The sequence below is a fragment of the Bos indicus x Bos taurus genome, chromosome 20 (assembly GCF_003369695.1).
Source record: "Bos indicus x Bos taurus breed Angus x Brahman F1 hybrid chromosome 20, Bos_hybrid_MaternalHap_v2.0, whole genome shotgun sequence".
Taxonomy (NCBI): Eukaryota; Metazoa; Chordata; class Mammalia; order Artiodactyla; family Bovidae; genus Bos; species Bos indicus x Bos taurus.
Window position 1 is genome coordinate 10,203,951 of NC_040095.1, and position 27,746 is coordinate 10,231,696.

The window sequence follows — 27,746 nt, forward strand, 5'->3', positions numbered from 1 at the left end:
AACCAGTCAGAAAGAATCTTGATTCAAAAAAGGACCTGTTTACCACTGGAGGTAATGAAAACACCAACTCTTCATCTCAAAGTAATTTATCCTGTCTTTCCAGTTGGAAATGTATTTAAAGGTATTAATAACTAAACAAACCCAGTTAGTAATGAGGAAATCTATTTTTATAGAAAAATGCCAGCTAACAATTATAGAAATAACAATAATAGAAGTAGAAAATTCACCATTTCACAATCTTAACAAAATTACTAACCAGACAAGGACTGAAAATGAACACTAAATCTCTTAGGTGAAAGACTGTCAGAAAATCCTATATGCTGCCAAAGCATCTTCCAATAGATTATGTGCCAAATGCAAGAGGAAATTACAATGAAGAGTTTTGACTATCACCTCCTTAATCTACCGATCAAACAACAGGATAAAAAGACCCTGGTCTCTTCAGTAAGTCAATGTCGTAGAGAGAAAGAGAAAAGTGAAGGGAACTGTTCTAGATTTTAAAGCCCTAACAGATATAATAATCAAATGTAATGGATGGTCCTTGATCATGCACTGGTTGTAACAAACCAGATATAAAAGACATTTTGAGGACAACTGGGAAAATGTGAATATGAATGGATCACGAGATCATGTTAGGGAATTAAATGTCAAATGTTTACATTTTATGTTAAAATACTCATGGGGGAAAATGATGGCTATATTACAGGTTTGTGAATATTCAATTACTATTCTATTTTTATGTTTGCAGAATCTAAAAATTTTAAAAGTTTAAAAAGAAAGAGAGGAAGAATATTCTAGCTTGGGAGTCAAGGGCAATTATGAAATTACGAGGTGAAAGAAAAAACATTTTACAGGGTAAAATAAATGATTATTTTAGGTTATACTTAGTAAAAAACTAGTATGTAATTTGCCTACTTGCTTCAGTGTGAGATAATTTGATATGCTAAATATATTAGCACCCAAATGGTTTACTATGCTTTAGACATAAGAGGGAAAAAGAGATAAAGTAAAGGAGAAAACTCAAAGTCTCTTGAGTCTTTTAATGAGGCAGAAGTAGTAAGGTCAGACAGCTTTCTACCACAGATGAGATGGACTCATGAGTACAAAGTCAGCATGTTTATAATAGCCAGGACATGGAAGCAACCTAGATGTCCATCAGCATGAAAGTTTTTAACTTCCTACAACCAACTATAAGGCAGAGAAACATCTGAGGTCAAGTATTTCTAAACATTCCTTGGGGTTTCCCTGGTGGCTTAGTGGTAAAGAATCCACCTGCCAATGCAGGAGACACAGATTTGATCCCTGGGTCAGGAAGATCCCATATGCTTCAGAGCAGCTAAGCCCATGCACCACCATGACCGAGCTTGTGCTCTAAGCCCGGGAGCCACCACTACTGAGGTCTGAAGCCCACACGCCCTATACATAGCCTGTGCTCTGCAACAAGAGCAGGCACTCCAATGAGAAGCCCTCTCACCACAACTAGAGAGCAGCCCCGCTCGCTGCAACTAGAGAAACTCCCACACAGCAACAAAGACTCAGCATGGCCCAAAAAAACACTAATAAACAAAGAAACAAAAATAAACAAATAAAAACTGCTTAAAAAAACAACAACAAAAACATTTCTTATTTAGTTACCTGTTTGGGCTGCCTTTCTAAGACTTCAGCTTTTAACCAGGTTTCAACTTCTTCAATTTTCTTTTTATGCACAGCAAGTTCATGCTAAAATTTTCAAGTTTAAAATAAAAACACTTTAACTCAAAAATTTCTGATACATCGCACAGACTATTGTACACATTTTTAATGAAAAAACTAGCAAATGAGTAACATAATAATAAAGTCTTTTTGATTGTAATTCTTTATATTCATATGGAAAAATTCTATTGTTAAACTGACCACAACATATGAATATCTGAAGCACATCTGAAATTATAAAATATTTTAAAATCCTGAAATATATTTTATTAAGGTAATAAATAGGGAGGGACTTTACAAAAAATTAAACAGATTAAGTCAATGTTAGGGGTTGATTAAATGAAACTAAATCAAAGGGTTAAATTAAATCAAAGACAAATAACCAATGATATATCTTCAGAATAACTGCTGGGAAAATTCGAGACTGCAAATATAAAAAAACTTAGAAGTTATTATTTTTTTCTAATTCATTTAGGCAAAAAGGTTTTTATGAATAATAACAAAAATGCACATCCCTCTCCTTCCTGAAACTAAATTATGAAGACTTCTTTGTATGCTAATTATTACCTGAGTTTCTGGTTTGTATTTATCCACCCATGGTTCATTTTCTGACAGATATTCTTTTGAATGTTCTAGACCACAGATCTGTTTAGAGGAAGATAGGTTTCCTCCTTTGCTAGCCGGAAATCTGCTACTTTCTAATGTGGAAGGCACCTTTTTTCTTCTAAGACTTGAGTTATTCACACTTAATGATGTGGCAGTAATAGCAGAAATGCTTGTAGTCTCTGAAAAACCATCAAATGATGGGTCTACCCAGTTTGTTACCTGAAAAAAAGAAACCATATAAATAAAGTTATATTTTTTTGCATCTATTCCCTATGTAACTACTCTATTAAAAATTCTTGTATTAGCAACATTGACAATAAATCTCACAAATTCTTTAAATAAAACTGACTCTATGTATGTTATTCTTCTACTTTACAATAAGTATAAATGCATGCTTATCTACTTGACCATGGCAATGATAAATGCCATATAGATGAATACAGAGTACAAACAATTATTTTTATAAATAATCTTTCCAGGGTAAAGATTGGTGGCTTCCCTGGTAGCTCAGACAGTAAAGAATCTGCCTGCAATGCAGGAGACCCAGGTTCAATCCCTGGGTTGGAAGAACCCTGGAGAAGGAAATGACAATCCACTTCAGTATTTTTGCCTGGCGAATCCCACGGACAGAGGAGCCTGGTGGCTACAGTCCATGGGGTTGCAAAGAGTTGGATACAACTGAGTGACTTTCACTTTCAGGGTAAAGATGAGGCTGATTCTTTTAAAACTCATTTGTAGCTTTGAAACACAAAAATTAAAATCACCTATCAAAAAAGAAGTAAAACAGAATAAAGAAAAAGGCAACCACGTAGAGCAGTAAGAAAAGGAACACTTCTGCCTTGACCAGATTAATATATTCACAAACTAAGAACCATTTCATACATTGAAGTAATCCCTATCAACCTTAAGACTTGTGAGGATAAGGTCTAAGAATACTGATGCTATGAATAATCCGTATGTATGACTTGATTATATTTTTCTTCAGCTCACGAAGCAACTAGTATGTTTCTGAAAGGGAAGCAGGCTTTCCAAAGAGGATGATCTGTCAGATTTGTTCAGGAAAATGAGTACTAGGTTAATAGAGCAGGAAAGTCAGTGAGTTCTACTTCACGGTCCTCTGGTCTATAGAAACTCCTGACCTCTCTGTTCCCCTCCATCATTTCTTTTTCTTTAAAATCCTTCATAATGATACACAGTGAAAAATGCAAAAACAAAATATTTTAACCTAAAAATATTTAGGAGTATTAAAAATACTTAATTTTTTAATTATTAAAAATATTTAATAATTTTATTTTTAAAAGTGAACTTTTTCTTAACATTCCAACAGTATAAATCTAGAAAAATCTAGTTCAGTGCCTGACTTTTGGAATTCCCTGCCTGGCTAACAAGGGGGAACAAAGATATATTTTCCTTGAAGAATGCTCAGCCACAGTTGTGAACCATTTACTTACTACACAATGCTTCTTGCTGGGAAGGAAAGAAAAAAACAAACAAACAGAGATTGGCACTGCAAGTAGGCTCAGGAGAAGGGAGTTAGAGCTTACAGGTATTTTATGAATGCAAAATCACACTTCATTCCTCTTATAAAGGCAGAGGTTAGGATTATGATCAGTAGAGGGTAAAGGAAGGAAGACCTCTGGGGAAAACAATTTCAGTCATAGCTACCCCTCTCATTTCCTCCTCTTTAAAAGACTATCACTGGTACTACAATTTTGGCCCCTTTCCTTTATAAAAATAGAGTACATGAAAATATGAGTAGTAGTAAAACTCTTAATAGCAATTCTCATCTAGCAACTTCAATATGCATATTACTCATAAATTTTAAAGTTTTATTTCTTACATAAATGTGAATTTTTCCTTAAAAAAAAAAAAAAAAGAAGAAACAGCAAAGTTAAATAATCTACTTACAGTCAGAGGACAATCAGATCCACCACTAGGAAAATGGATAACTTCCAGTACACTGTCTGACACCCATCCTACCCATCCACCAGCTGTACTGAGAACTGGTACACGGAACCACATAATTTCTAAGAGGTGGGGCTTTTCAAGTTATAATACCACATACAACATATTTATCTCTGATTGCTCTTTCATTCCCAATGTTCATCACAGCACTGTTTACAATAGCTAGGACATGGAAGCAACTTAGATGTCCATTGGCAGATGAATGGATAAGCAAACTCTGGTACATATATATACAGTAGAATATTACTAAGCTATTAGAATACATTTGAATCAGTTCTAATGAGGTGAATGAAACTGGAGCCTATTACACAGAGTGAAGTAAGTCAGAAAGAAAAACACCAATACAGTATATTAATGCATATATATGGAATTTAGAAAGATGGTAACGATGACCCTATATGTGAGACAGCAAAAGAGACACAGATATAAAGAACAGACTTTTGGACTCTGTGGGAGAAGGAGAGGGTGGGATGATCTGAGAGAACAGCATTGATATATGTATATTACCGTATGTGAAATAGATCACCAGTCCAAGTTCAGTGTGTGAAACAGGGCACTCAAAGCTGGTGTACTGGGACAACCCCGGGGAGGGGATGGGGAGGGAGGTGGGAGGGGGGTTCGGGATGGGGGACACATGTACATCCATGGCTGATTCATGTCAGTGTGTGGCAAAAACCACTAAAATATTGTAAAGTAATTAGCCTCCAATTAAAATAAATAAATGAATTAAAAAAAATTAAGGTTGTGTTTTCAGTGCACAGTTGTTTCACAATTATTAGAGTCTTTAGATCACTAATTATAATAAGTACTGGGCACCATTACTTTGATTGCAGTAACAAGTCATTAGGAACATATTCAAAAATTTATAACTCCTTTTGGGCAACTATCACATGGCCATTTTAGTGTATCATACCTTTGTGGAAGATACCTTTGGTCTAAAAAAAGTTTTTGACATTATAAACTTCAATAGTTCCCATCCGTAGTATACAACCTGTAGTACATTAAAGTATAATTCACCTAGGGGCAAAAAAAGAAAAAAAATCTCAAATTCAGAAAATTGTAAAACAGAAGTACAGTAATATGTATTGGTAAAATCAACAACATAATAAAGGCTCAAGAACTAGTGAAAGAGAATACTGTAAATATACATGCAGTAAGAAATCAAAATGGTAAAGTGAATTTTATTTTTAATGACTATAACTGTCAATTATCTACAGAGATACAGTTTTCACATGAATTCAGTAATACATTAGGTAACACAGAAAAACCAGACATTTGTGTACTTCTGTTTTGTTAAGAAAAATTAAACTATTCTCTTCGTGCAGTTTTTATACTGAAAATTAAAATTTTCCACACTTCAGGGCCTCCCTGGTAGTCCAGTGGTTAAGAACTGTGCCCTGCAATGGAGGGGACATCAGTTCCACTCCTGGTCTGGAAAGAGCCCCCATACCAGAGCAACTAAGCCCCTGCACCGCAACTACTGGGCTCACACACACTAAAGGCAGGGAGTACCCAACCAGAAGTCCACACACTGCCACCAGAGCGTAACTCCTACTCACCGCAACTAGAGAAAGCCTGCAAGCAGCAAGGAAGACCCAGGGCAGCCAAAAATAAAATAAATCATTTTTTTTCCCCACACTTTAAATTTCAAAAAATTTCCCCAAATTTCAAACAACCAAAAAAGCACCATACAATGAATTCAGACTTATCACTGACTTTAGACAAAGACTTTATATTTTACTATGAAGTTTTTCTGTAACGGTTTGTTCTTTTTTGAATACGTCATCAAGACATTTTTTTGGCAACACTCTTCTGAATTTCATAGTTCTTCAATGTTTACATAAACTGACGAACTCAGCAATTTTAAGTTTGCCAGAAGGAAAGTTCTTTAAAGTCAAAAACCTGTAAACTGAGCTTTATAGTTTGGAGACACACGTAATTTATGTGTAAACACTTCCACACACTAGAAAGCAAATCATACACACAAATTTTTCACAACTGGGAACATCTTTGCAGTTTCAAAGAGGTACATAGGTGGAAAAAAGCACCTCTTTGAGTGAACATAGTTGGCAGGTCGAAATAAGAGAGACAGACTGTTGTTCTAGTCAGAATTCTAGTTGCTCTTTGAAAACAAGGCTGACAGTTACCTCCTTTTAAAAATAGGCAACTGTCCTTGAGGATACCAGGTTCCTGAAAAGAGATGTCAGCGGCAGAAGAGACCTTGAAGAGTATTTCTAGCACACCCACCACCACCCTACACACTGCACTGGAGATAACTAAGCTGAAATATTTGTCCAAGGTCAGGCTGCTAGTCAGGCGAGAGCCGAGACGAACTCCCGTGCCTCTGCTCCAGGCCAGAGCTCAGCACCCCACCCTCTCACCCCCAGATGGGATGGGCAGTTCGGGAGGAGGAGCCACGAGAGGCCGGGAGGCGTGAAGGCAGACATGGATTCGCGTCTCGAGGACATATATACACCACAGCCGCAGCAACGACAGCCTTACTTTCGGGTAGCTGCATCCCCTCGCGGGCGGAGGGGAGCGGTGGAGCCCAGGCTCTGCTCCAGATGGAAGGCAATCCACCCGGCCCTGCCCGAGCTCAGCGCGGAAGCCTCTCAGAGGCCCCGCCCCTCGGGGACCTTCCAGATCTGTCGGCGCTTCCGCGACCCAGTCCGGAGGGCGGGGCCGCCTAAGGAGCGACTGTCTTAGGCATCCAGCGCATTGCCTGACTCGAAGCGCCGGCCCGACCGCTGCCGGTATCTCGGACCCTGCGATGCAAGCGTGTCCTCGAGGGCTGGGTAACCAACTGTGGGTGACGAGGCGACGGAGGTGGGTCTCGAGTGCCCCTCCAGGCCTCGAGTACCCCGGGCCGCTGGCGCTTGCCGTTGCCCGCCCCTGCCGGCCCCTCCCAGGAATGTGTAGAGCGCGTGTGCAGAGGCGTGCGGAGCCAGCGCGGCGAGGACCATGTTGCTTCCGAACATCCTGCTCACCGGTCAGGGCGCGCGGTGGGGTGCTGTCGAGGGGCTCGGCTGGCCTGGGACGTCGAGTGCTCTGGGGCCTGGCCCGAAGAGTTCCTTTAGTGTTCTGTGGGGAGGTTCGGCGAGGGTCCCGTGGCGGGGTTGTCGTCAGGGCGTCGACCCGGCCCTCGCGGCGGTTTTGCGGGAGGCGGGGGGAGGGGACGACGAACGTTAATTCTGTTGGCGAGAGGTGGCTTTCTCTGTGAGGCGGAGAGAGGTAGATAGATCCAGCTCACTTTTCTGGCAAGCTGCCTAATCTTTCTTAATCACGTTTTTGTTTGTAAAATGGCTGTTGCTTTACTTGGGTAGGGTTGTCTTTGGGTTGTTAGCTAAATAGCATAAAGCAGTATCTGACCCTTAGTAGATCTGTTAATGATGGATGCCATTATTAGGTCTTGAGGCTTCTTGAACTGCCTCTCATTTTTCCTTTGTATCTGAGAGTCAGGTGAAAGGAGTCGGATGTTTGTGCTGTGGATGATTCATTTGTCATAAACGCTGGCGGAGGTTGCTTCAGGGGCTTTTTAAATTTTAAGAACAGAAGGCATCGACTGAGATCTCTGGTCGTTTCTCGTCCAGAGGTGCTGTAAGATTCCCGGGATGATTGTGGGGTTTCTTCTGGGTCTTTGGATCCATGCTCAAGGCGCCTGTTATATATGAGGGGCCCTAAAATGCCGCATAGTGACTTCAAGAATATTATTTCTAATTTGTTTAACTCTGAAAATGTCTTAACTGTTAAATTGTAGTAGGTAATAGCATCACGGGACATTCATGTCAAAATCTAATGGGTGTAGATGCTGTTGCAATACAAAATTGAGGCGCTCTTTGTGGAAACAAAGCAGTTGTATCTTTCAACAAAACAAGCATACTGGCAGCACATAAATCTTGACTGTTGCTGAGAGCAGCAGATTAACGTCAACAAATTAACATTTAGCCTGCTCTTTAAGAGGAATGTTTTACAACATCTTATTTATTTGTGTCAGACAGTATCTTAATTTTTTAATATTAAACCATATCGTCAAAAATATAAATGAGCATTTTATTGAAAACGTGAGTTTAGGATTCAAACTTGGTGTATTATAGTGGACTGGAGGTAAAATGTTATTTTCCTTACAGGTTGACCTGAATTTATTCCTTTTATCTTTAATTATAATGACCAGATTTTATAATTTTGGCGGCATTAAATCTGAACAGCTGAAAATTAGAGTATGATTATCTTGAAGCAATATGAAAAAGGGAAGGTGAAGAACAGTGTATAGTATTGCCATTTATGTAGGAGAAGGAAATGTATGTATATATATTGATATATATGCACGCAATGTGTATATATGTATACACGTTAAAACAAATAAATGGTGGCAGTTTATTTGAGGTGGCTAATTTTATTCTGGGAATTTCCATGATGGCAAACAGTCTGTGATTGGCATCAGATTCTCCCAAGCCCCACTTGCTCTGGTAAAATCAGATACACTGGGTGAAATTCTGATATCCAGCAGGCTTTGGGTAGTTCATTAGGTTATGGTGTGTGTTCATATAGGATTGCTAATTAGGAAACTCTTCATTTCAGTTGTTGAGAACCTTAAGGGCAGATCAGTGGCTAAAGTCTAATGAGTATTTCATGAACAGTGTTTTTCTGTGGCTTGTCTTACAGGTACACCAGGGGTTGGAAAAACTACATTAGGCAAAGAACTTGCATCAAGATCAGGACTGAAATACGTTAATGTGGGTGATTTAGCTCGAGAAGGTAAGGGACACTTTGGTGTTAGGTTTGTTTATTTAAAAAGTGAGAGATAAATAATGAAGTATTAGCACTGTATTTTTTTGTGCGAAAGAAGAGAAAATTTTCCATGAAGGAATTTATGCTCTGTTGGGGACATAGAAATAGAACATATTGTCTCATGCTGTGTCCTGGTTATTTTGACTGCTGCGTCCCCTCTGCAATTGGCTAGCAGTTTTTGTGGACAGTAATAACTGGAACAGCTTCCATGAAGATAGGACTGTTTGAATATGAGGAAGAGTATTTTGAGTTGTGCTAAGCATATATGTATAGAGAGAAAGATAGTCTGTGAGCTTACTGGAAGGACAGAATTTTGAACTCAGGCAGTAGGATATGGCTGTACTACGGTCTTAGATTAGTTTGATAGATGCATGCCTGCAAGCATCTGCACATGTTTTTAAAGTATATGTTTTTACCTATTTTACCCTGGTTTTTCCCAGTCTTTGATCACTTCCATTATTTGTGTCTTCATCTTTTTATATTCTCTAATGGGTAGAAACTCGATAAATTTAAGTAAAGGAACCTTAAATGTGCCTCATTAAAATTGAAAAGATGTAACATTTTTTAATTTCTATTTTTAAAAACTTGTATTTAAAAAATTTTAAGTTCCTGACAGTTGCTACTAAAGTAACTATTTCACATTTGATCTAATGTACATATTTTTTTCAAATGATCTAAAGTTTGATCACCGGATATCATGGAGTCTGGCAAGATGGCTTCTCCCAAGAGCATGCCGAAAGATGCACAGATGATGGCACAAATCCTGAAGGATATGGGGATTACAGAATATGAGCCAAGAGTTATAAATCAGATGTTGGAGTTTGCCTTCCGATATGTGACCACAATTCTAGATGATGCAAAAATTTATTCAAGTCATGCTAAGAAAGCTACTGTCGATGCAGATGATGTGCGATTGGCAATCCAGTGTCGTGCTGACCAGTCTTTTACCTCTCCTCCACCAAGAGATTTTTTATTAGATATTGCAAGGCAAAGAAATCAAACCCCTTTGCCATTGATCAAGCCTTACTCAGGTCCTAGATTGCCACCTGATAGGTATTGCTTGACTGCTCCAAATTATAGACTTAAGTCTTTACAAAAAAAGGCATCTACTTCTGCAGGAAGAATAACAGTTCCACGGTTAAGTGTTGGTTCAGTTACCAGCAGACCAAGTACTCCCACGCTTGGCACACCAACCCCACAAGCCATGTCCGTTTCAACTAAAGTAGGGACTCCAGTGTCCCTCACAGGGCAAAGGTTCACAGTACAGATGCCCACTTCACAGTCCCCAGCTGTAAAAGCTTCAATTCCTGCAACATCAGCAGTTCAGAATGTTCTAATTAATCCATCATTAATTGGGTCCAAAAATATTCTTATTACCACTAACATGGTCTCATCACAAAATACTGCCAATGAAGCATCAAATGCATTGAAAAGAAAGCACGATGATGATGATGACGATGATGACGACGACGATGACTATGATAATTTGTAATCTAGCCTTGATGCATGTAACATGTATACTTGGTTTTGACTCTATTGTACTGAGATTAAACATGCATGCTAGATGTTTCCATGTTGTGTTCTAGAAAAAATAGTATTTAATGAGTAAATATGCTTACCATACTTTTCGATTGAGCTGTTGTGTTAGATTTTCTTTAATAGGATTAGTAATGGTTTCTCGTCAGCCTTTAAGTGTAAAAAATAAAGTTGCAATTCGTGCATTTAATTGTTGGTACTTTGGCAATTATGTTCTTAGTTTTTTTTTTTTTTATAATTGCAGTTTTCCACCTCATCACCAACAGAAATAGCAGTTGGAAAAACTTGAAGTTGCTGCAGTCTACTCCTTAACCATTAGAGTCACTTCTAGTGTTTTCACATGTTTAGATCATAGTATGATCTCTGGTGTTGAGTCACTCTTAGGGGCCATTCTTTCAGATTGCTGAAAGAATTCAGATTGATAACCATGTCTGCTTTTTAGAGAGACCGCTTGGTCAGGATTTTTATTTATAGTGAACCTTATCCATTTGGGCTTCCCTGGCAGCTCAGATGGTAAAGAATCTGCCTGCAGTGCAGGAGACCTGGGTTTGATCTCTGGGTCGGGAAGATCCCCTGGAGAAGGGAATGGCTACCCACTCCAGTGTTTTTGTCTGGAGAATGCCATGGACAGAGGTGCCTGCCCGGCTTCAGTCCATAGAGTTGCAAAAAGTCAGACACGACTGAGTGACAAACACTTATCCATTTAGATTTACCTTTTTCAATTGCCAGGGTTTTTCTTAGGTCCTATTTTTCTATTCCTTTGCTTATATTTAAGGATCCTTGGTGTGTCTCTCAGTATCTCACTACTTAAAAATTTTAAGTTTTTTCCCAGCTTCCCTTTTTGCAGGTCAGTTATGTATCTTTGCTCATCATATTCTTGATACTATAAGCTAGTATCATGCTTATATTTTTAATCCAGGTTTGGTGTTCAAATTATAGTTGATAAAACTTAGGTCTTTATTTGCTACTGTGTATAGCTTGTCATTCTGCATTTTATACCCATATGAAATCTGGTTTGTTCCTTTGCCTGTGCAACTTTACTATTTCAGAGTCACCCGTGTGCTTGTCGCTAAGTCATGTCTGACTCTTTTGTGACCCAATAGACTGTAGCCCGCCAGTCTCTTTTGTCCATGGTGGCTCTTCTGTCCAGCATGAAGACTGGAGTGGGTTGCCATTTCCTCCTCTCAGAGTTACATACAGTAGTCAATTTCAGTCATGTCTTCCAGTTCTCACCCACTCAATTTTATGTTCCTAAACTTAATGAAATAATCTGTCATGAATAGCATTGAGAGCAACAGTAACACCAGAACCAAGGATAATCCACAGTAAGACACTCTCCTCTTGAGTCTGCTTTACACACAAACCATTTTAGTTGTGTGCCTTGATGGTGCATGGTCTTGACCATTCTGTTTGTATTTTATTGATGAGTTATTTAATGAGATGGAATCTTCCTTATAAATGGGGCATTTTTCCTCCTATTATGCCAGATAAAGGATTCTGGTCTGATTTAACATGTTAGATGATGTGCTTTATTAGATTTTTCAAAATGTATCAGATTTTTTGCCCCCACAGATGCCATTTGAATATACCTGAAAATCTAACTAGGAGATAGTCTGAGACATTCAGCTGCCTCATTTTTTCCCAAATGGTAATATGTTTTAAGGGAAACCACTCAGTCTTCTACAAAGCACTGTTTCTCAATGGGGTGATTTTGTCCTTCGGGGGATATTCCGAGACATTTTTGCTTGTCACAACTGGAGTGGGAGGTTTTCTTCTGATCTCTAATGGGTCGATGCCAAGGATTCTGCTGAACATCCTGAAATTCACAGGACAGTCCTCTGTCTTCATAATGAATTCAGTTCAGTCACTCGTCATGTCCGATTCTTTGCGACCCCATGGACTGCAGCACCCCAGGCTTTCCTGTCCATCACCAGCTCTGGAAGCTTACTCAAACTCTTGTCCATTGAGTCTGTGATACCATCCAACCATCTCAACTTCTGTCGTTCCCTTCCCCCGCCTTCAATCTTTCCCAGCATCAGGGTCTTTTCCAGTGAATCAGTTCTTTGCATCAGGTGGCCAAAGTGTTGGAGTTTCAGCTTCAGCGTCCGTCCTTCCAATGCATATTCAGGACTGATTTCCTTTAGGATTGACTGGTTGGATCTCCTTGCAGTCCAAGGGACTCTCCAAGAGTCTTCTCCAACACCACACTTCAAAAGCATCAATTCTTCAGCGCTTAGCTTTCTTTATAGTCCAACTCTCACATCTGTATATGAATACTGGAAAATCAGAGCTTTGACTAGATGGACCTTTGTTGGCAAAGTAATGTCTCTGCTTTTTAATGGGCTGTCTAGGCTGGTCGCAGCTTTTCTTCCAAGGAGCAAGTGGCCAAGCTCAAAATGTCAGTAGGATTTCAGGTTTAGAAACCTGCTGTAAGTCATGAGACCAAAACAAAACTGGTTTTAAATGAATGTGCCTAAATGGAGTTTATTGCCATCCTGGTAATCATGTTAAGTTTCTGTATTATTTGTAGGAGACCATCTATGTTGCTTAGAACTAAAGCAGGAAAAATTAGGTGGGGATTTAAGCTTAAAACTAGAGAGAGTCCTGACTGTGGAGGGACCAAGACTGCTTTCCTTATCCCTCTTCATTCAGCCTGCATTCCTCACTGTCCTGTCCCATGTGCAGTCATTTAATTATACTTGTTATCAGCTTCCTTAATTGTTCTGCCACTAGTTTATCAATCTTCAGCCCCTGTCCCTAACCCCAGCATGCTCATGGATCTAGACATCAGATGCATTTCAAATATCTGGCCCACAACACTTAAAATCTTGGTGTGTTTCTAACCCAAGGGTTGGCAGGCTGCTCCTGGTTTTGTAGGAGCCACTAGCTAAAGAGTAGGGTGTAAATTCTGAAATATTTACTGTCTGGCCCTTTATAGAAAAAGCTTGCCATCCCCACTCTAACCTTTGTGTATCTCATTTTTCCCTTCACTTTAATAACCTACCACTAGAAGACTTTGAAACTAACTTATTCCTTGTCCTCTCACCAGCACTGCTATCCCAATGCTTTCATCTGATTCTTGCTTTCCCACCATATATGTCTTTTCCTCTGTGATCTTGTAATCCTGCCTTTCCATCTAGTGATCTCATTGACTCAGACTGGTCAGTTATTTTTGCTGGTGACTCTTAGATTAATAATTAAAACTTAGCCCAATTTATAGACATCTACTAGATGTAACCATCTGGATAGTCCTGGACATTTCCAAATGAATGTTTAGGTGCTCTGTAGTCCTCCCTGACTGCTTGTCCACTCCTGATTCCTGTCCCACCACACATACAAATGCATTCACATGCTAGCCAGATGCACTTGGCTTCTAATCTTGATAGTTTAAAAAATCCGTTTGAAACCCCTATTCCATTCATAAGACCACTGATGCTGTGTCCCTGGTACCACTGAACCATCCTCAAGACCATTAGTGCTGAATCTCAGTATCTCATTGTTGTTTAGTTGCTGAGTCATGTCTGACTCTTTTGTGACCCTGCGGACTGGAGCCCACCAGGATCTTCTGTCCATAGGATTTTCCAGGCAAGAATACTAGATACTAGAATACTAGTTGCCGTTTCCTACTCCAAGTGATCTTCCCAACCCAGGGATTGAACCTGTGTCTCCTGAGTCTCCTGCATTGGCAGGCTGATTCTTTACATATTGAGCCACCTGGGAACGAAGGATCATCTTACCTACCTTTTTTTCCTTAGCTTCAAGTTTCTACTTAGAAGTTACCTCCTCCAGGAAGCTTCCCCAAATATCCTGCTTATGTTCCTCACCTAAAAGATGCCCATCTTATTGCTCAAAGCACCATGATCCACAGCATTAAATATTACAATTTTCAGGTTACTTGTCTATCATCTCTCATGTTACTGTAAACTGTTGAAGGGAAGGACTAAGTTGGTCTTGGTGTTCAATTTGTTCACTATTATATCTTCATTTCCTCTGTAATTACTGGACATGGTGTTAGATAAATGTTTTTTGAAATGAATGTTTGAAAGCTTGTATTACACTATTTTATTAAAATGTATTAACATGATTTTAAGAAATCCTGCATTTCAGCATTGCAATACATAAAGACTTTTAATAATAAAGTTAATACTGCTATAGTTATATTTTAGACAACATATATTAAAAGTTGTATTTTAGACAACATATTCTAGTCTGGACTTAAAATATGAAGGAACATTTATCTACTCCAGATTCCCACATAGTACAAAATCAGCGGTAGGTATTCTTCATTTTGTGGCATTGTGATATATATATACACACACACACATATGTATATATAGAAAGTAATGTAAAAATAATGGAGAAATTTAACAACCTAATTTACTTAAGTTTAATTACATACTTCAGCCAGTTAGTAAACAAGATTTAACTAATTCACTGTTGTTGAGTATTTTAAAGCATCTTTTATACTTTTTTCTGGTTAGAAATTCAGAGGTCAAAGAAATCTCTGGACAGGACATTTTTCTTGAAAAAATTACAGATTTCCAGGGCGGTTGTGGTATTGCGGTAATCCGGTTCCCGTGGGTGCAGCCGTGTGACGACCTGTTTTGCTTCAACAACATTTAACTTGGATCCACTTAGAGAAACTTATGGGATTCCTTTTTACTTAGAGTACCTCGCCCACTGGCTGGAGTACTTCTTCATTGCAGAGGCCCCTGGTGGAGAGTTAATGGGTTATACCATGGGCAAAGCAGAAGGCTCAGTGGCAAGGGAAGAATGGCATGGGCACATCATAGTTCTGTCGTTGCCCTGGAATTTTGGTGCCATGGTTTGGCTGCTAAACTTATGGAGTTATTAGAGGAGGTTTCAGAAAGAAAGGGTGGATTTTTAGTTGATCTCTTTGTAAGAGTGTCTAACCCAGTTGCTGTCAACATGTACAAGCGGCTAGGCTACAGCATGGACACAATAGTCAGGAGTACTATTTATTCAGCGCGCAATGGGGAGCCAGATGAGGACTCTTTACAATATGAGGAAAGCACGATCCAAGGACAGTGAGAAATCCATTATACCATTACCTCTTCCTGTGAGGCCAGAAGACACTGAATAACCATGAACAGTGGTTCTTAGGTTGATGATGCTCCAGATAGTTTATGGACAATATTCATTAGATGATCTTGGAGCTCTATTAGGAGAAAAGGGGCTCATTTAGCTCTTAAAGACTTCAAGAAAATACAGGTTATTAACTTATTTTAAGTCTTCTTTTCTACTAGCAATATTATACCTTCTAAAGCTGTTCACTGTAATAAAATCCAATAAAAAAAGGCATTTAGGTCAGAAGGAAACATTCCACTGGCATGGCTCATAACATACTATTCACAATGTGCTAGGGAAAAAGCTTGCTCCAGTCTCCTAAATTCTGTGCCTGAGAACCGCTGCTATATATACATTTTTATCTTGTATTGAACTTAAGCTTTAAAAGCATATTTGAATTGTATGAATCTAAGATGTATACTAAAATGCACTGTTGACTCTAAAAACTAATTACACATTTTCAGAGTCAATTTACTAAATACATAATATAACAGTTATAAAAAGGCTCATTTAAATTTGCATCTCTTTAGTAGCTGGGAAAGTCCAACATTTTTTTCATGTATTGTTTATTAATTATCTTTTCCATTATGTGTGAATTGTTTTCTTATTATTAGGTTACTGTTTTTGAGATATTTATATAATCTACATTTCAGTCCTTTGTCCTAGTATAAATATTTCTCCCTGCTATTAAAAATTCTTCAAGAGATTTAACATTTTATTTATTTGAATCAGTTATTTTTTTCACAAACTCAAATGAATCATTCCTTTGTAAAGTTTAGTTTTCCATTAGTTATCTTTGGAATGTAGTAATTAACTTTTTAATCCACCTAGAACTTGTGGTGTAAAGTAAGGGTTTAGATTATTTTCTATATAGTTAACCAGTTTTCCCCACACCAAGACAGTTTAACTTTTTAGCAGGTAAAGTTTCTGGTAGCTGAACAGTAACCCAGGAAGTCCGAGGTCACACTAGGATGCTAGAGAAGTGGTTCATGTGCTCAGAATCGGTCCACAGGCCCATTTCCAGGCAAGACAGTTAAAATTGCCTCTGCCTTCCACTAACCCTCAGGGACTACCCTTCTGTCACTTCAGAACTTATGTCCATTTTAAGCTCATTTCAACCTGTGCCACATTGTTAGGGGGAAGAGGGAGAAGACTATAGCATGTGTTTTGAGATGGCTAAAAGGATGATCTAAGTCTGCCTCGTGAGGACATGCCTCCCAGGGGTTCAGGGTGAGGGTGGGATTGGTATATCTCGCCTCCTTACGACACACTTCATTTGAAAGAGAACGAATTTACTGGAAAGTTTTTATGTTAGATTTAAATTTGCCTTCTTTATGCCTGCCCGCATCATTCTTGTTTTACCTTCTGAAATTTAACCCTTGGCTTTTGGGGATGCTGGAAATCTAGACGTTCAGGAGCATGTGTATACTGACTTTCCTTCCCCAAACCCCGTGAATGTGACCTCGGTGACAAAGGGTTCATTCGTGGAATCAAGCGCCAGTTATTGCTTTTAATAAGTTTCATATCCTTGGCCTAATAAGTTTGGAACTTAATCTGCTGTTAATGTATGTGAGTGTTTAGGACCACAAATACTGAAGTTGGTTCTCTGTTGATGGTTTCAGTTTTGAAACCATCAATAGCTAAAGCGGTTGCAGATACACTGTTACCCAAATTTCCTTTTAGACAAAATTCTAACTTATCAGCATTGCTCATTATATTTGGTGTCCATGTGACACTGTGTATTAGTGCCCTCTCTTATCTCTAAAAAAGTAATAGAAAATTACTGAAAGTTACCAAGAAAAGACTACTTTAATACTCCAATGTAAATCTCTTTTAGGGCAGTTATATGATGGCTATGATGAAGAGTATGACTGTCCCATTTTAGATGAAGACAGAGTAAGTACAATTTTTTAAAGTATACATTTAAAAAATTTAATAGGAAAGTTGACCTTAGGTTTTTTTTTTTAATTGATTGAATACTGAGGTGATCATTTTTTTTAGCTTATTTATTTTATTATTATTTTTTTTTTTTTGACCTCAGTTTTTAAAAGAGTATTCATCTTTATTTTTTCCCTTTCTTACAGGTAGTTGATGAGCTAGAAAACCAAATGAGTGAAGGTGGAGTTATTGTTGATTACCATGGTTGTGATTTCTTCCCTGAACGCTGGTTTCATATAGTATTTGTCCTGAAAACAGATAACAGTATTTTGTACAAAAGACTTGAAAATAGGTAAGAAAGGAAAAACATTACATTTTTTTTTTTTTTTACATTCTTAAAGTATTATATAAACTTTCAGATTCCTGAAGTTGGCAACTACTAACATCAAAAAGGTTCTATTTGAAAATGTGACTGCTTTATATTTTGTTCTCATTATAAACCAAGTCTGTATAGTACCAACATTCTGAACCTAAGAGAAAAAGATGCATTTGTAAAACACAAGCAGTAGATTCTGACCTAACTGACAGTCTGATTCAGTAAAATGTACTATATAGCAACTATTTAGTCATGCTTTTTCCCTAATGTAAAGCTTGTCTAGGAAAACAGCCAAGACAATAGCATATTCTTTGCTATGGAATGAAAATCACCCACTTAAATCATCCTCACATCAGAAATGAGAAAACTTATGAAAAACTAACAAGATAAATTAACATTTCACAACATATTTGAGTTCATCCTTTGCAAGAGAGCATCAGGCTTAATCTAGAATAACCAAAAAAGCAAAGTTTTATGGAAAACATTTCCCCACTGTCTTTTGATTCAAGCTGTGGCACAGAGGGAATTTTAAAGGAATTTAGAAAGAAGTTTCTGGAAGGAAAATTCCAGAAGTTTGCCTAACTAAGGTCAGGTTCAGAATTTGTGTTCTCAGTGATCATAGTCAACTCTGACTAAACACCGTTGAATTGTGTGTCTGTGTGTGTGTGTGAGTCACACTCTTTGCAACCTCATGGACTGTAGCCTGCCAGGCTCCCTCTGTCCATGAAATTCTCCAGAGAAGACAGGAGGGGGTTGACATTTCCTTCTCCAGGGGATCTTCCCAACCCAGGGATCAAACCTGAGTCTCCCGCATTGCAGGCAGATTCTTTACCATCTGAGCTGCAAGGGAAGTCAATCCTTGCACAAAAAAGTATAGTATGAAATATACAGGGAAAGTTAGGTGGGAATAATACCTGAAGCTTTCATCATCTTTCTTGAGGCAGAAAAAGCCATTAAAAATATTTGAACAGAGAAGTAATAGAGACAATATGGTACATATGCCTTTTCTCAAAAACCATTTAACATTTTTATTAAAAATTAAAATTTTATGTAAATAAAGATTATGAGAAAAGCAGTCTTGTTTTTAGCCATTGAAAAAATTAATCACCTATTTTTTTTAATGAGTAATCACCTATTTAAAGAAAAAAACCTTATTGAAATAAATTCACATACCATATGAATTGTACAGCCCATTTGAAGCATACACTTCAGTGGTTTTCAGTGTATTCACAGAGTTGTATATCCATTATTATAACCAATTTTTAAAAATGTTCACCCCCCCCCCCCTTAAAAAAACCCATACCCATTAGCAGTCACTGCCCATCTCCCGTTAGTCCCCAGTCCCAGGCAACCAGTAATTTACTTTCTATCTCTGGATTTGCCTATTTAGGACTTTTTATATAAATGAAATCATATAAAATGTGATCTTTTGTGTCTGGCTTCTTTTATTTAGCATAATGTTTTCAAGGTTCATCTGTGATGTAGCATGTACTGGTACTTCTTTTCATTGCCAAATAATATTCCATTATATGGATATACCATATTTTATTTATCTGTTTATCAGATTATAGACATTTGGGTTGTTTCAACTTTTTGGCAATTATGAATAATGCTGCTATGAACATTCATGCATGTGTTTTTCTGTGAACATTATGCATTCATTCATTTATCTTGGGTATTGAAGTTTCTCTAGGAATAGGATTTCTGGGTCCCATGTTAAATAGCTATGTATAACTTTTGAGAAACTGTCAGACATTTTCCATAGTGACTGCACCACTTTCCATTCCAAAGAGTAGTGTAGGAAGCCTCCAGTATTTTCACATCCTTGTTATTATCTTTTTGATTGTAGCCATCCTAGTGGATATGAAGTAGTATCACAATGTACTTTTCATTTGCTTTTCCTTGATGGCTAATGATACTGAGTGCGTTTTCATGTGCTTATGGGCCATTTGTATGTCTTTTGGGAAAATATCTATTTAGACCTTTTGCCCAATTTTTAATTGGATTATTTGGCCTTTTTTATAAAGTTGTAAGATTTCTTTATGTATTTTAGATATAAGTCCCTTATCAGATATAAGATTTGCAAAAACTTTCTCCCATTCTGTGGGCTATCTTTCCATAAAGTTAATCACCTTTTGAGTAGTTCAATCTAATTTTGATTGTTACAAAATTGAATTAATTTGAGTCTGAATTTTCCTTACTCATTTCACTAACTAGCTGGCTAATTTACATCTTCCTAAAGATTATACAAGTTAATTTTTTCAGTGTCTTTGGAACTGGTAAACTACAGATACATCTGTGTGATCTAGTACCCAATTAGTATATGATATTCTTTATCATGTGCATTTTATTATATGCCATTTATTTGTTTTATCTGTCTATATCTTAATTCCTCTAACTTTTAAAATTTAGAACCATAACTATAGACTGCTTAATCTCATAGCTGGGCATCTGGCTTGAGGTAAGTAGATGTTTGCTAATTGAATGGCTGACAGATTGTAGGGGGAGGAATGCCAACCTATTATTTCTAGGTAAAGAAACTAAGAAGTATTTTTGTGCGATTCTTCATGTGTTCAAAAAGTGTATAGATTCTGAAGTGTCCAATTTCTAATTTGTTCCTAAAACTCTAGTTAATGCCATTCAGATTATCTCCTCTTTGCCTTCTAGGGGTTATAATGAGAAGAAACTAAAAGATAATATTCAGTGTGAAATTTTTCAAGTTCTTCATGAAGAAGCCTTAGCATCCTACAAGGAAGAAATAGTGCATCAACTGCCGAGCAATAAACCAGAAGATCTAGAGGATAATATCAATCAGATACTGAAATGGATTGAGCATTGGGTCAAAGATCACAGTTCTTAACAAGAATGGCCACTGCACAATCACTCTTGACATCTCTCTGCTGATGTCACATAAATTATTCAATTATCAATAAAACTTTCTTATTGAAATTGTGCTGTTAGACTAGGAGGTGGTTATAAAGGTTTATGTTTGGGTTTTTTCCTCTATGAGGAAGCTAAACTCAAATATAATGAATAATACTATTAAGGATTGAGAGTTAAACTGTAAAAGTTTATTACAGAAGAAAATCAAGATGATCTCTTAAAATAAAACACAGGTTAAAGATAAAGCATCAATTTTCCATTTTTATTTCTTTAAAAAAAGAAGTAATACTTGCACTCTGTATGGAATTCAAAATGTACAAAAGCATATACAGATGGTACCCAACTTAAAATGGTTCAGCTTAGGATGTTTTGACTTTATGATGGAGCAAAAGCGAGAACATACACACTAGAAATTGATAGCTTATGGTGAATGATGTCTGATTTGTGATCTGTGAGGAAGATTTAGCTTCGGGACCAGGGACCAGGCTTGATCACTCAAGCTTTTGTGTAGCAGAGTGTTATTAAAGTATAAAAAGGACAGAGAAAGCTTCTGACACAGACATCGGAAGGGGGACAGAGAGCCCCCCTTCCTAGTCTAAGCAAGGGAGTTATATGCTTTTTTAATTAGTTTTTACAATAAATCAAAAGAATGTCTCAAGGTTGTAAAGATCTTACTAGACCCCTCCCATAATTTACATTTTAAGGTAACAGGATTAGCCACAAGGTTTTCAGGAAGAAGTAACTGTCCTCAAGCCAGAGACATTGTTGTTATATAGTCCTTACTAAGGAATGTAGAAAAAAACGTTTGTCCTTTCGTCCTCCTTGAGAATTCCAGAAACTCACCTCTTATTTGAGAGCCCCAGATCCCACTTTTCCTCAGGGACCCCAGACTTACTATCAACCTGCCTAGGAATTGACTCTTTCAAAATCATGCTTTGAATTTGGATGTTTTCCTGGGCTAGCGATCCGCATGCAGCATGTTACCTGTGATAGTAGGGAGTGGGGGTGGCTGCAGCTCCCAGTCAGCCGGGTGATAATGAGGGTAAACAGCCGATAAAACTCACCGCCACTCTGCACCGTGCAACCGTTTACTCTTTCAGTTTAGCAGTCAGTAACTTACGAGACAGTCAACAAATTATTATAAAACAGGCTTTATGTTAAGATGATTTTGCCCAATTGTAAGTTAATGTAAGTATTCTTACATTTAAGATAGCATATTTAAGGTAGGCTAGGATGGGAGCTTCCCTGGTCGTCCAGTGGTTAGGACTCCGAGCTTCCACTGCTAGGCATTGTGGGTTCATCCCAGATTGCAGAACTAGGATCTCACATTCCACAGTGGGGGGGGTGGGGGCGGGCAAAAAAAAGGCAGGCTAGGCTGAGCTGTGATATTTGGTAGGTCAGGCGTATTAAGCACATTTTTGACTTAGGATATTTTCAATTTATGATGGATTCATCAGGCTGTAACCCCAACATAAGTCAAGGAAGACCTGTACTAGAAAGGTAGGCTTCCCTTTCAGGCCACCCTGTTATTCAGTCACTGCTAGTTTCCCTCCCTTTAGGAAAGAATGTTTCTGGTTTGGATGTGTGTGTGTGTGTGTGTGTGTATGCTTTTTTTAAGCATATGGTAGCATTTTGTGGGTGTGTTGTGTGTGTGTGTTGTGTGTGTGTGTGTGTGTATGCTTTTTTTAAGCATATGGTAGCATGTGTGTGCTTACTTTTTTTCTTTTAAGCATATGGTTACCACATACCATGCTGGAGAAGGCAATGGCACCCTACTCTGGTACTCTTGCTTGGAAAATCCCATGGATGTAGGAAGGCTGCAGTCCATGGGGTCTCTGAGGGTTGGATATGACTGAGCGTCTTCACTTTCACTTTTCACTTTCATGCATTGTAGAAGGGAATGGCAACCCACTCCAGTGTTCTTGCCTGGAGAATCCCAGGGCGGGGGAGCCTGGTAGGCTGCCGTCTATGGGGTCACACAGAGTCGGACACAACTGAAGTGACTTAGCAGCAGCAGCAGCAGCAGCAACATACCATGCAAACTGTTGTGTCATTTTTTTTTTCATTTAATGTATTTTGGATATTATACCATCTTAGAACATACAGACCTTCCTATTCTTTATTAAGCTATAACTCACATATAAAATCCACTATTTTAAAGTGTACAGTCCATTTTAAAAATCGTATTCACAAGATTGTGCAACTACCCCATTCTATAACACTTTCATCACCCCAACCAAAAGACATCCCATACCTATTAGCAGTCACTGCTCATTCTTCCCTTCTCCTAGCCCCTTGCTATTACTAGTCCACTTTGTTGCTATAGATTTGCATATCCTGGAGATTTTATATAAATAGAATCATACAATATGTGGTTTTTCATATCTGGCTTCTTTCGCTTAGCATAGTGTTTTCACGATTATCCATGTTGGAGGCTTAATGAGTACCTCATTCCTTAATATGGTTGAATAATATTCCACTGTATGGCTATTCCACATCTTGTTTATCCATTCCATCAGCAGCATAGTTGGATCGTATTCATTTCGGGTATTATGTTTTATGAACATTAGTGCACAAGTTTTTGTGTGGATGTATGTTTTCAACTCTCTTGGATATAGCAAAGAGGGAGATTGCTAGGTCATATTGCAACCGAGTTTAGCATTTTCAGGATATGCCAAAATGTTTTCCAAAGTGGTTGCATTACTTTCTATTCTCACCATCCATGTATTGGGATCTGATTCTCCATATTCTTGCCAACACTTGCTACTGTTCACCTAATAGCCATCCTGTAGATACACAGTCGTAGCTTAATTTTGGTTTTGATACATTTCTCTAACGACCAATGCTGTTGAGCATCTTTCCATGTGTTAGTCATTTGTGTATCTTCCTTTGGATCCCTAATACTTTGTTTGTTTTGGCCAATCCATGTGGCTTGTGGGATCTTAGTTCCCTGACCAGGGATCGAACCCACTCATGCCCCATGCAGTGGAAGCATGGAGTCCTAACCATTGGATCACCAGGGAATTCCCAGTCATCTGTTTAGAAAGGACTTTTTTCACTAGGATTCACTAAATCCTCTTGTCAAGTGACTGCTACTACTTATCCATCCTAACACTAACATTGCCTCATAATAAGATGTTCCTTCAACAAAGGAAATAATGGAATCTAATACTGAACTATATACATTATAAGACTCTTAAAAATATAAATATGCTTATTAATTTCAGGCCAAGGTTTTCATGTAATGCTTTCATCACAATGCTTTAACATTCATAGTTGTTTGGAAAAAAGTCTTAAAAATAAACCTGCTTATTGTTTGTCTCAGTTTTATCCAAACCTACTTGTAAACTTTTTGTTTAAATAGGCAGTATGATATAAACCAAACTTGAGATAAAAGTGTGGCAAATTTTTAATCATTTTGTATTTCTGTGAGAGTTCTTAACCTGATTTATTCAGTTTCTCAAAAGTGTCCTGGGACTTCCCTTGTGGTCCAGTAGTTAAGACTCTGGGCTTCCATTGTAGGGAGCATAAGTTTGAAAGTGTCTTAATAAGCTTTGACATGTGCATAAACAGTCATTTTCCCCCCTTATGCCCTTCTTGGTATATTTTTATTTTTGTGGGCTTTGAAATAAGGTATTGGCCTTAGTGGGGCTATATTTCTTCTGCATTCTAAGCATGTCCTACCACCAGTGCCTAACAACATTTGAATTTGTGTGTATCTTTAACACAAGAGTCAGATCTGCAGAGAACTATTTATTCTTTCCAGTTGAGCGGGGAGAGGGCAAGGTGGAAAAAACACCTTGTCTTGGGGGACTTCCCTGGCAGTCCAGTGGTTAAAACTCTGAGCTGCCACCACAGGGGCCATGTGTTTGATACTTGGTTGTGGAACTAAGATCCTACATGGCACAGCTGAAAAACAAAACCCTGTTCTTAATAACTCTGGTTGCTGCATATGAGGAAAACAAGATCATGGAAATTATACCTGTGCTTTTACTAAAGATTTAGTTCCTTAATCCTTTCGATGATATAAATTCCTTTAACAGTCATGTAAGCTATGAACCCACTTCCTTCAAGGAAATACAGATCTACATACTAACATAAAATGTTATATTTTTAAGGGATTTATGGATCCCTAAAATCCATCCAGAGGTTTATTTTTTAAGGAGTTTATTTTTATGGAAGGGGAGATTAGAAAAATACAATTTGTTAAGTGAGACTAGTGAATAAAAAGCAAATTGGTCATCCTGTAAGTCCTAGGCAATGGCAAGCCACTCTAGGACTCTTGTCTGGTGAATCCCATGGATGGAGGAGCCTGGTAGGCTGCAGTCCATGGGGTCGCTACGAGTCGGATGCGACTAAGGGACTTCACTTTCACTTTTCACTTTCACGCAATGGAGAAGGAAATGGCAACCCACTCCAGTGTTCTTGCCTGGAGCATCCCAGGGACGGCAGAGCCGGATGGGCTGCCGTCTATGGGGTCGCACAGAGTCGGACACGACTGAAGTGACTTAGCAGTAGCAAGTCCTAGGCAATTCATTAAGCAAGAAAATAAAAGATGTATAGAGCTGAAAGAAATAAATCAGCTATTCTGTTAACATTGTTTATGCAGAAATTCCAAAGAGAATCCACACAGAAGCTACTTGAATAAGTCACATTAGTAAGGCCACAGGATACAAGACCAATACAGAAAAGACAATGCATTTCTATACAGTAATGACAAACATTTGGAAATTAACAATACCATTTTAAATGGTACCAAAAAGCATTACATACTTCAGGTATAAATCTAACAAAATACGTGCAAACTCTGCATGCAGAAAACTCAAATGAGAAATCAAAAGATCCAAATAGGTGGATAATACCATGTTTGTGGACTTCCGAGGTGGTGTTAGTGGTAAAGAACCCACCTGCCAATGCAGGAGATGCATCCAGATGCCCTGGAGGAGGTATGGAAACCCACTCTAGTATTCTTGCCTGGAGGATCCCATGAACAGAGGACCCTGGGAGGGCTACGGTCCACAGGGTCGTAAAGAGTTAGACACGACTAAACCAGTCCATTCTAAAGGAGATCACTCCTGGGAGTTCTTTGGAAGGATGATGCTAAAGCTGAAACTCCAGTACTTTGGCCACCTCATGCGAAGAGTTGACTCATTGGAAAAGACTCTGATGCTGGGAGGGATTAGGGGCAGGAGGAGAAGGGGACGACAGAGGATGAGATGGCTGGATGGCATCACCGACTCGATGGACGTGAGTCTGAGTGAACTCCAGGAGTTGGTGATGGACAGGAGGCCTGGCGTGCTGCGATTCATGGGGTCACAAAGAGTCGGGCACGACTGAGCGACTGAACTGAACTGAAACCAACTTAGCATGCACACACCTTGTTCATGAATTTCAAGACTCAATATTATTAATATGTCAGTTTTCTCCAAATTGATGTATAAATTAAATTCCAACATACTCTTTTAAAATAAAAATTGATAAGTTGAATCTAAAATTTGTATTCTAGAAACTAGAATAACCAGACAACGATGAAGAAGAACCAAGTTAGAAGACTTAAAGTAAATGATTTCAAGATTTGCTGTGAAGAGTAAAGTCAGTCAGTGTGGTATTAGTGGAAGGATGAACGAAATATGATCTCAGGTGGCTTCGGACTGCAGCAGCTTGAAGCAGGATTTCGATTCCCTGGCCAGAGACTGAAAGTCAGGCTCTGGGAGTGAGAGTGCTAAATCCTAGTCACTAGACCACCAGGAACCTGTGACTAGTGACAAGGCCCTGGCCCGCCACCTGTGTAGAAATGAATTCCCACGGAGAGACGTAAAGTAGTGAAACAAGTGTTTACAGGAAGAAAAAGGTATGTGTGAATAGACACATGGGAGGGCTCAGAGAGAGTCTTGCCCTCGTGGTAGGGCCCTCCCACGTGTGCGCGTGCATCCCTTAACCAAGATGGAGTCTAGGAGACAGGCCCATGGATAGGTCCACATCACCTACTACAGGGTGGCATGCGTGTGTGCTCAGTCGAGTCTGATTCTTTGCGACTCTATGGAGCATAGCCCGCCAGGCTCTTCTGTTCATGGGATTTCCCAGGCAAGAATACTGGACTGGGTTGTCATTTCCTCCTCCAGGGGATTTTCCTGACCCAGAGATTGAACCCTCGTCTCGCGTTGACAGGCAGATTCTTTACCACTGAGCCACCTGGGAAGCCCTGTCGGGCATTCAGTTCAGTTCAGTTCAGTTGCTCAGTCGTGCCCGACTCTTTGCGACCCCATGAATCGCAGCATGCCAGGCCTCCCTGTCCATCACCAACTCCCGGAGTTCACTCAGACTCACGTCCGTTGAGTCAGTGATGCCATCCAGCCATCTCATCCTCTGTCATCCCCTTCTCCTCCTGCCCCCAATCTCTCCCAGCATCAGAGTCTTTTCCAATGAGTCAACTCTTCACACGAGGTATTAGGAAATATCAAAATCATTGCACCAGGTGAGGAAGCTAAGGACTGGCACATTTTGGGTGGAGTTGAAGGGAGGTAGGGTCTTTCTCAGGAAATTCACAGGAATGGATCTCCTCAGTAGCAGTTCTCCAGGCCCTTGCCCTCTGGTTCCCTCCCACTGCCTAGCCTTCGCCCTGGCAGTTTCTTTGGCCTGCAAGGCCTCCTCATTCCTCGGCTCTGAAACCCTTCTTTTCAAAAGCCCCTCTACAGCTCAGCTCCATCCTTCTCTTAAGCGACTCCTAGAGGCTTAAGCACTCTTGCCTGGAAAATCCCACGGACGGAGGAGCCTGGTAAGGTTGCAGTCCATGGGGTCGCAAAGAGTCGGGCATGACTTCACTTTCACTTTCATGCATTGGAGAAGGAAATGGCAACCCACTCCAGTGTTCTTGCCTGGAGAATCCCAGGGACAGAGGAGCCTAGTGTGCTGCCGTCTATGGGGTCGCACAGAG

The 27,746-nt window shown here is 39.0% G+C and overlaps 3 protein-coding genes and 1 pseudogene across 8 annotated transcripts in view; 3 read left to right on the forward strand and 1 right to left on the reverse strand.

Moving 5' to 3' along the window:
- Positions 1-6,905, reverse strand: part of RAD17 (RAD17 checkpoint clamp loader component) — a 34,009-nt gene extending 27,104 nt beyond the window's left edge. Inside the window, exons 1-4 of one of the 3 annotated variants that reach the window (XM_027520497.1) lie at positions 6,766-6,905; positions 5,177-5,280; positions 2,260-2,517; positions 1,636-1,719 (exon numbers count right to left, since the gene is read on the reverse strand). In XM_027520497.1, the coding sequence (XP_027376298.1) occupies positions 1,636-1,719; positions 2,260-2,517; positions 5,177-5,280; positions 6,766-6,781 (462 nt within the window). In that variant the 5' untranslated portion in view covers positions 6,782-6,905. Of the gene's footprint in view, positions 1-1,635; positions 1,720-2,259; positions 2,518-5,176; positions 5,281-6,410; positions 6,660-6,765 lie in introns of those variants that run through there. The other 2 variants (XM_027520499.1, XM_027520498.1) reach the window with 2 other exon arrangements.
- Positions 6,906-7,163: 258 nt separating this feature from the next.
- TAF9 (TATA-box binding protein associated factor 9) lies at positions 7,164-10,777 on the forward strand. 3 transcript variants are annotated; one of them, XM_027520500.1, is made up of 3 exons: positions 7,164-7,252; positions 8,926-9,018; positions 9,732-10,777. In XM_027520500.1, exon 3 carries the CDS (start codon positions 9,749-9,751, stop codon positions 10,541-10,543), a length of 795 nt encoding a protein of 264 aa, XP_027376301.1. In that variant the 5' UTR covers positions 7,164-7,252; positions 8,926-9,018; positions 9,732-9,748; the 3' UTR covers positions 10,544-10,777. The 3 variants fall into 3 exon arrangements, with proteins under 3 accessions (XP_027376301.1, XP_027376304.1, XP_027376303.1); XM_027520503.1 differs by having other exon boundaries at positions 7,210-7,354; XM_027520502.1 differs by having other exon boundaries at positions 7,230-7,494.
- On the forward strand, positions 7,164-21,058 carry AK6 (adenylate kinase 6). 2 transcript variants are annotated; one of them, XM_027520505.1, is made up of 5 exons: positions 7,164-7,252; positions 8,926-9,018; positions 17,513-17,571; positions 17,760-17,905; positions 20,597-21,058. In XM_027520505.1, exons 1-5 carry the CDS (start codon positions 7,225-7,227, stop codon positions 20,787-20,789), a joined length of 519 nt encoding a protein of 172 aa, XP_027376306.1. In that variant the 5' UTR covers positions 7,164-7,224; the 3' UTR covers positions 20,790-21,058. The 2 variants fall into 2 exon arrangements, with proteins under 2 accessions (XP_027376306.1, XP_027376305.1); XM_027520504.1 differs by having other exon boundaries at positions 7,225-7,354; positions 20,597-21,057.
- Positions 14,956-16,369, forward strand: LOC113879172 (annotated as a pseudogene).
- Positions 21,059-27,746: the final 6,688 nt, after the last annotated feature.

Bases quoted from the DNA above. Each gene is read 5' to 3' on its own strand.
- TAF9 (XM_027520500.1), top strand. From the start codon at position 9,749: ATGGAGTCTGGCAAGATGGCTTCTCCCAAGAGCATGCCGAAAGATGCA.
- AK6 (XM_027520504.1), top strand. From the start codon at position 7,225: ATGTTGCTTCCGAACATCCTGCTCACCGGTCAGGGCGCGCGGTGGGGT. The intron at 9,019-17,512 runs GTAAGGGACACT...AATCTCTTTTAG, and splicing joins GGGTGATTTAGCTCGAGAAG to GGCAGTTATATGATGGCTAT. The intron at 17,906-20,596 runs GTAAGAAAGGAA...TTTGCCTTCTAG, and splicing joins TACAAAAGACTTGAAAATAG to GGGTTATAATGAGAAGAAAC.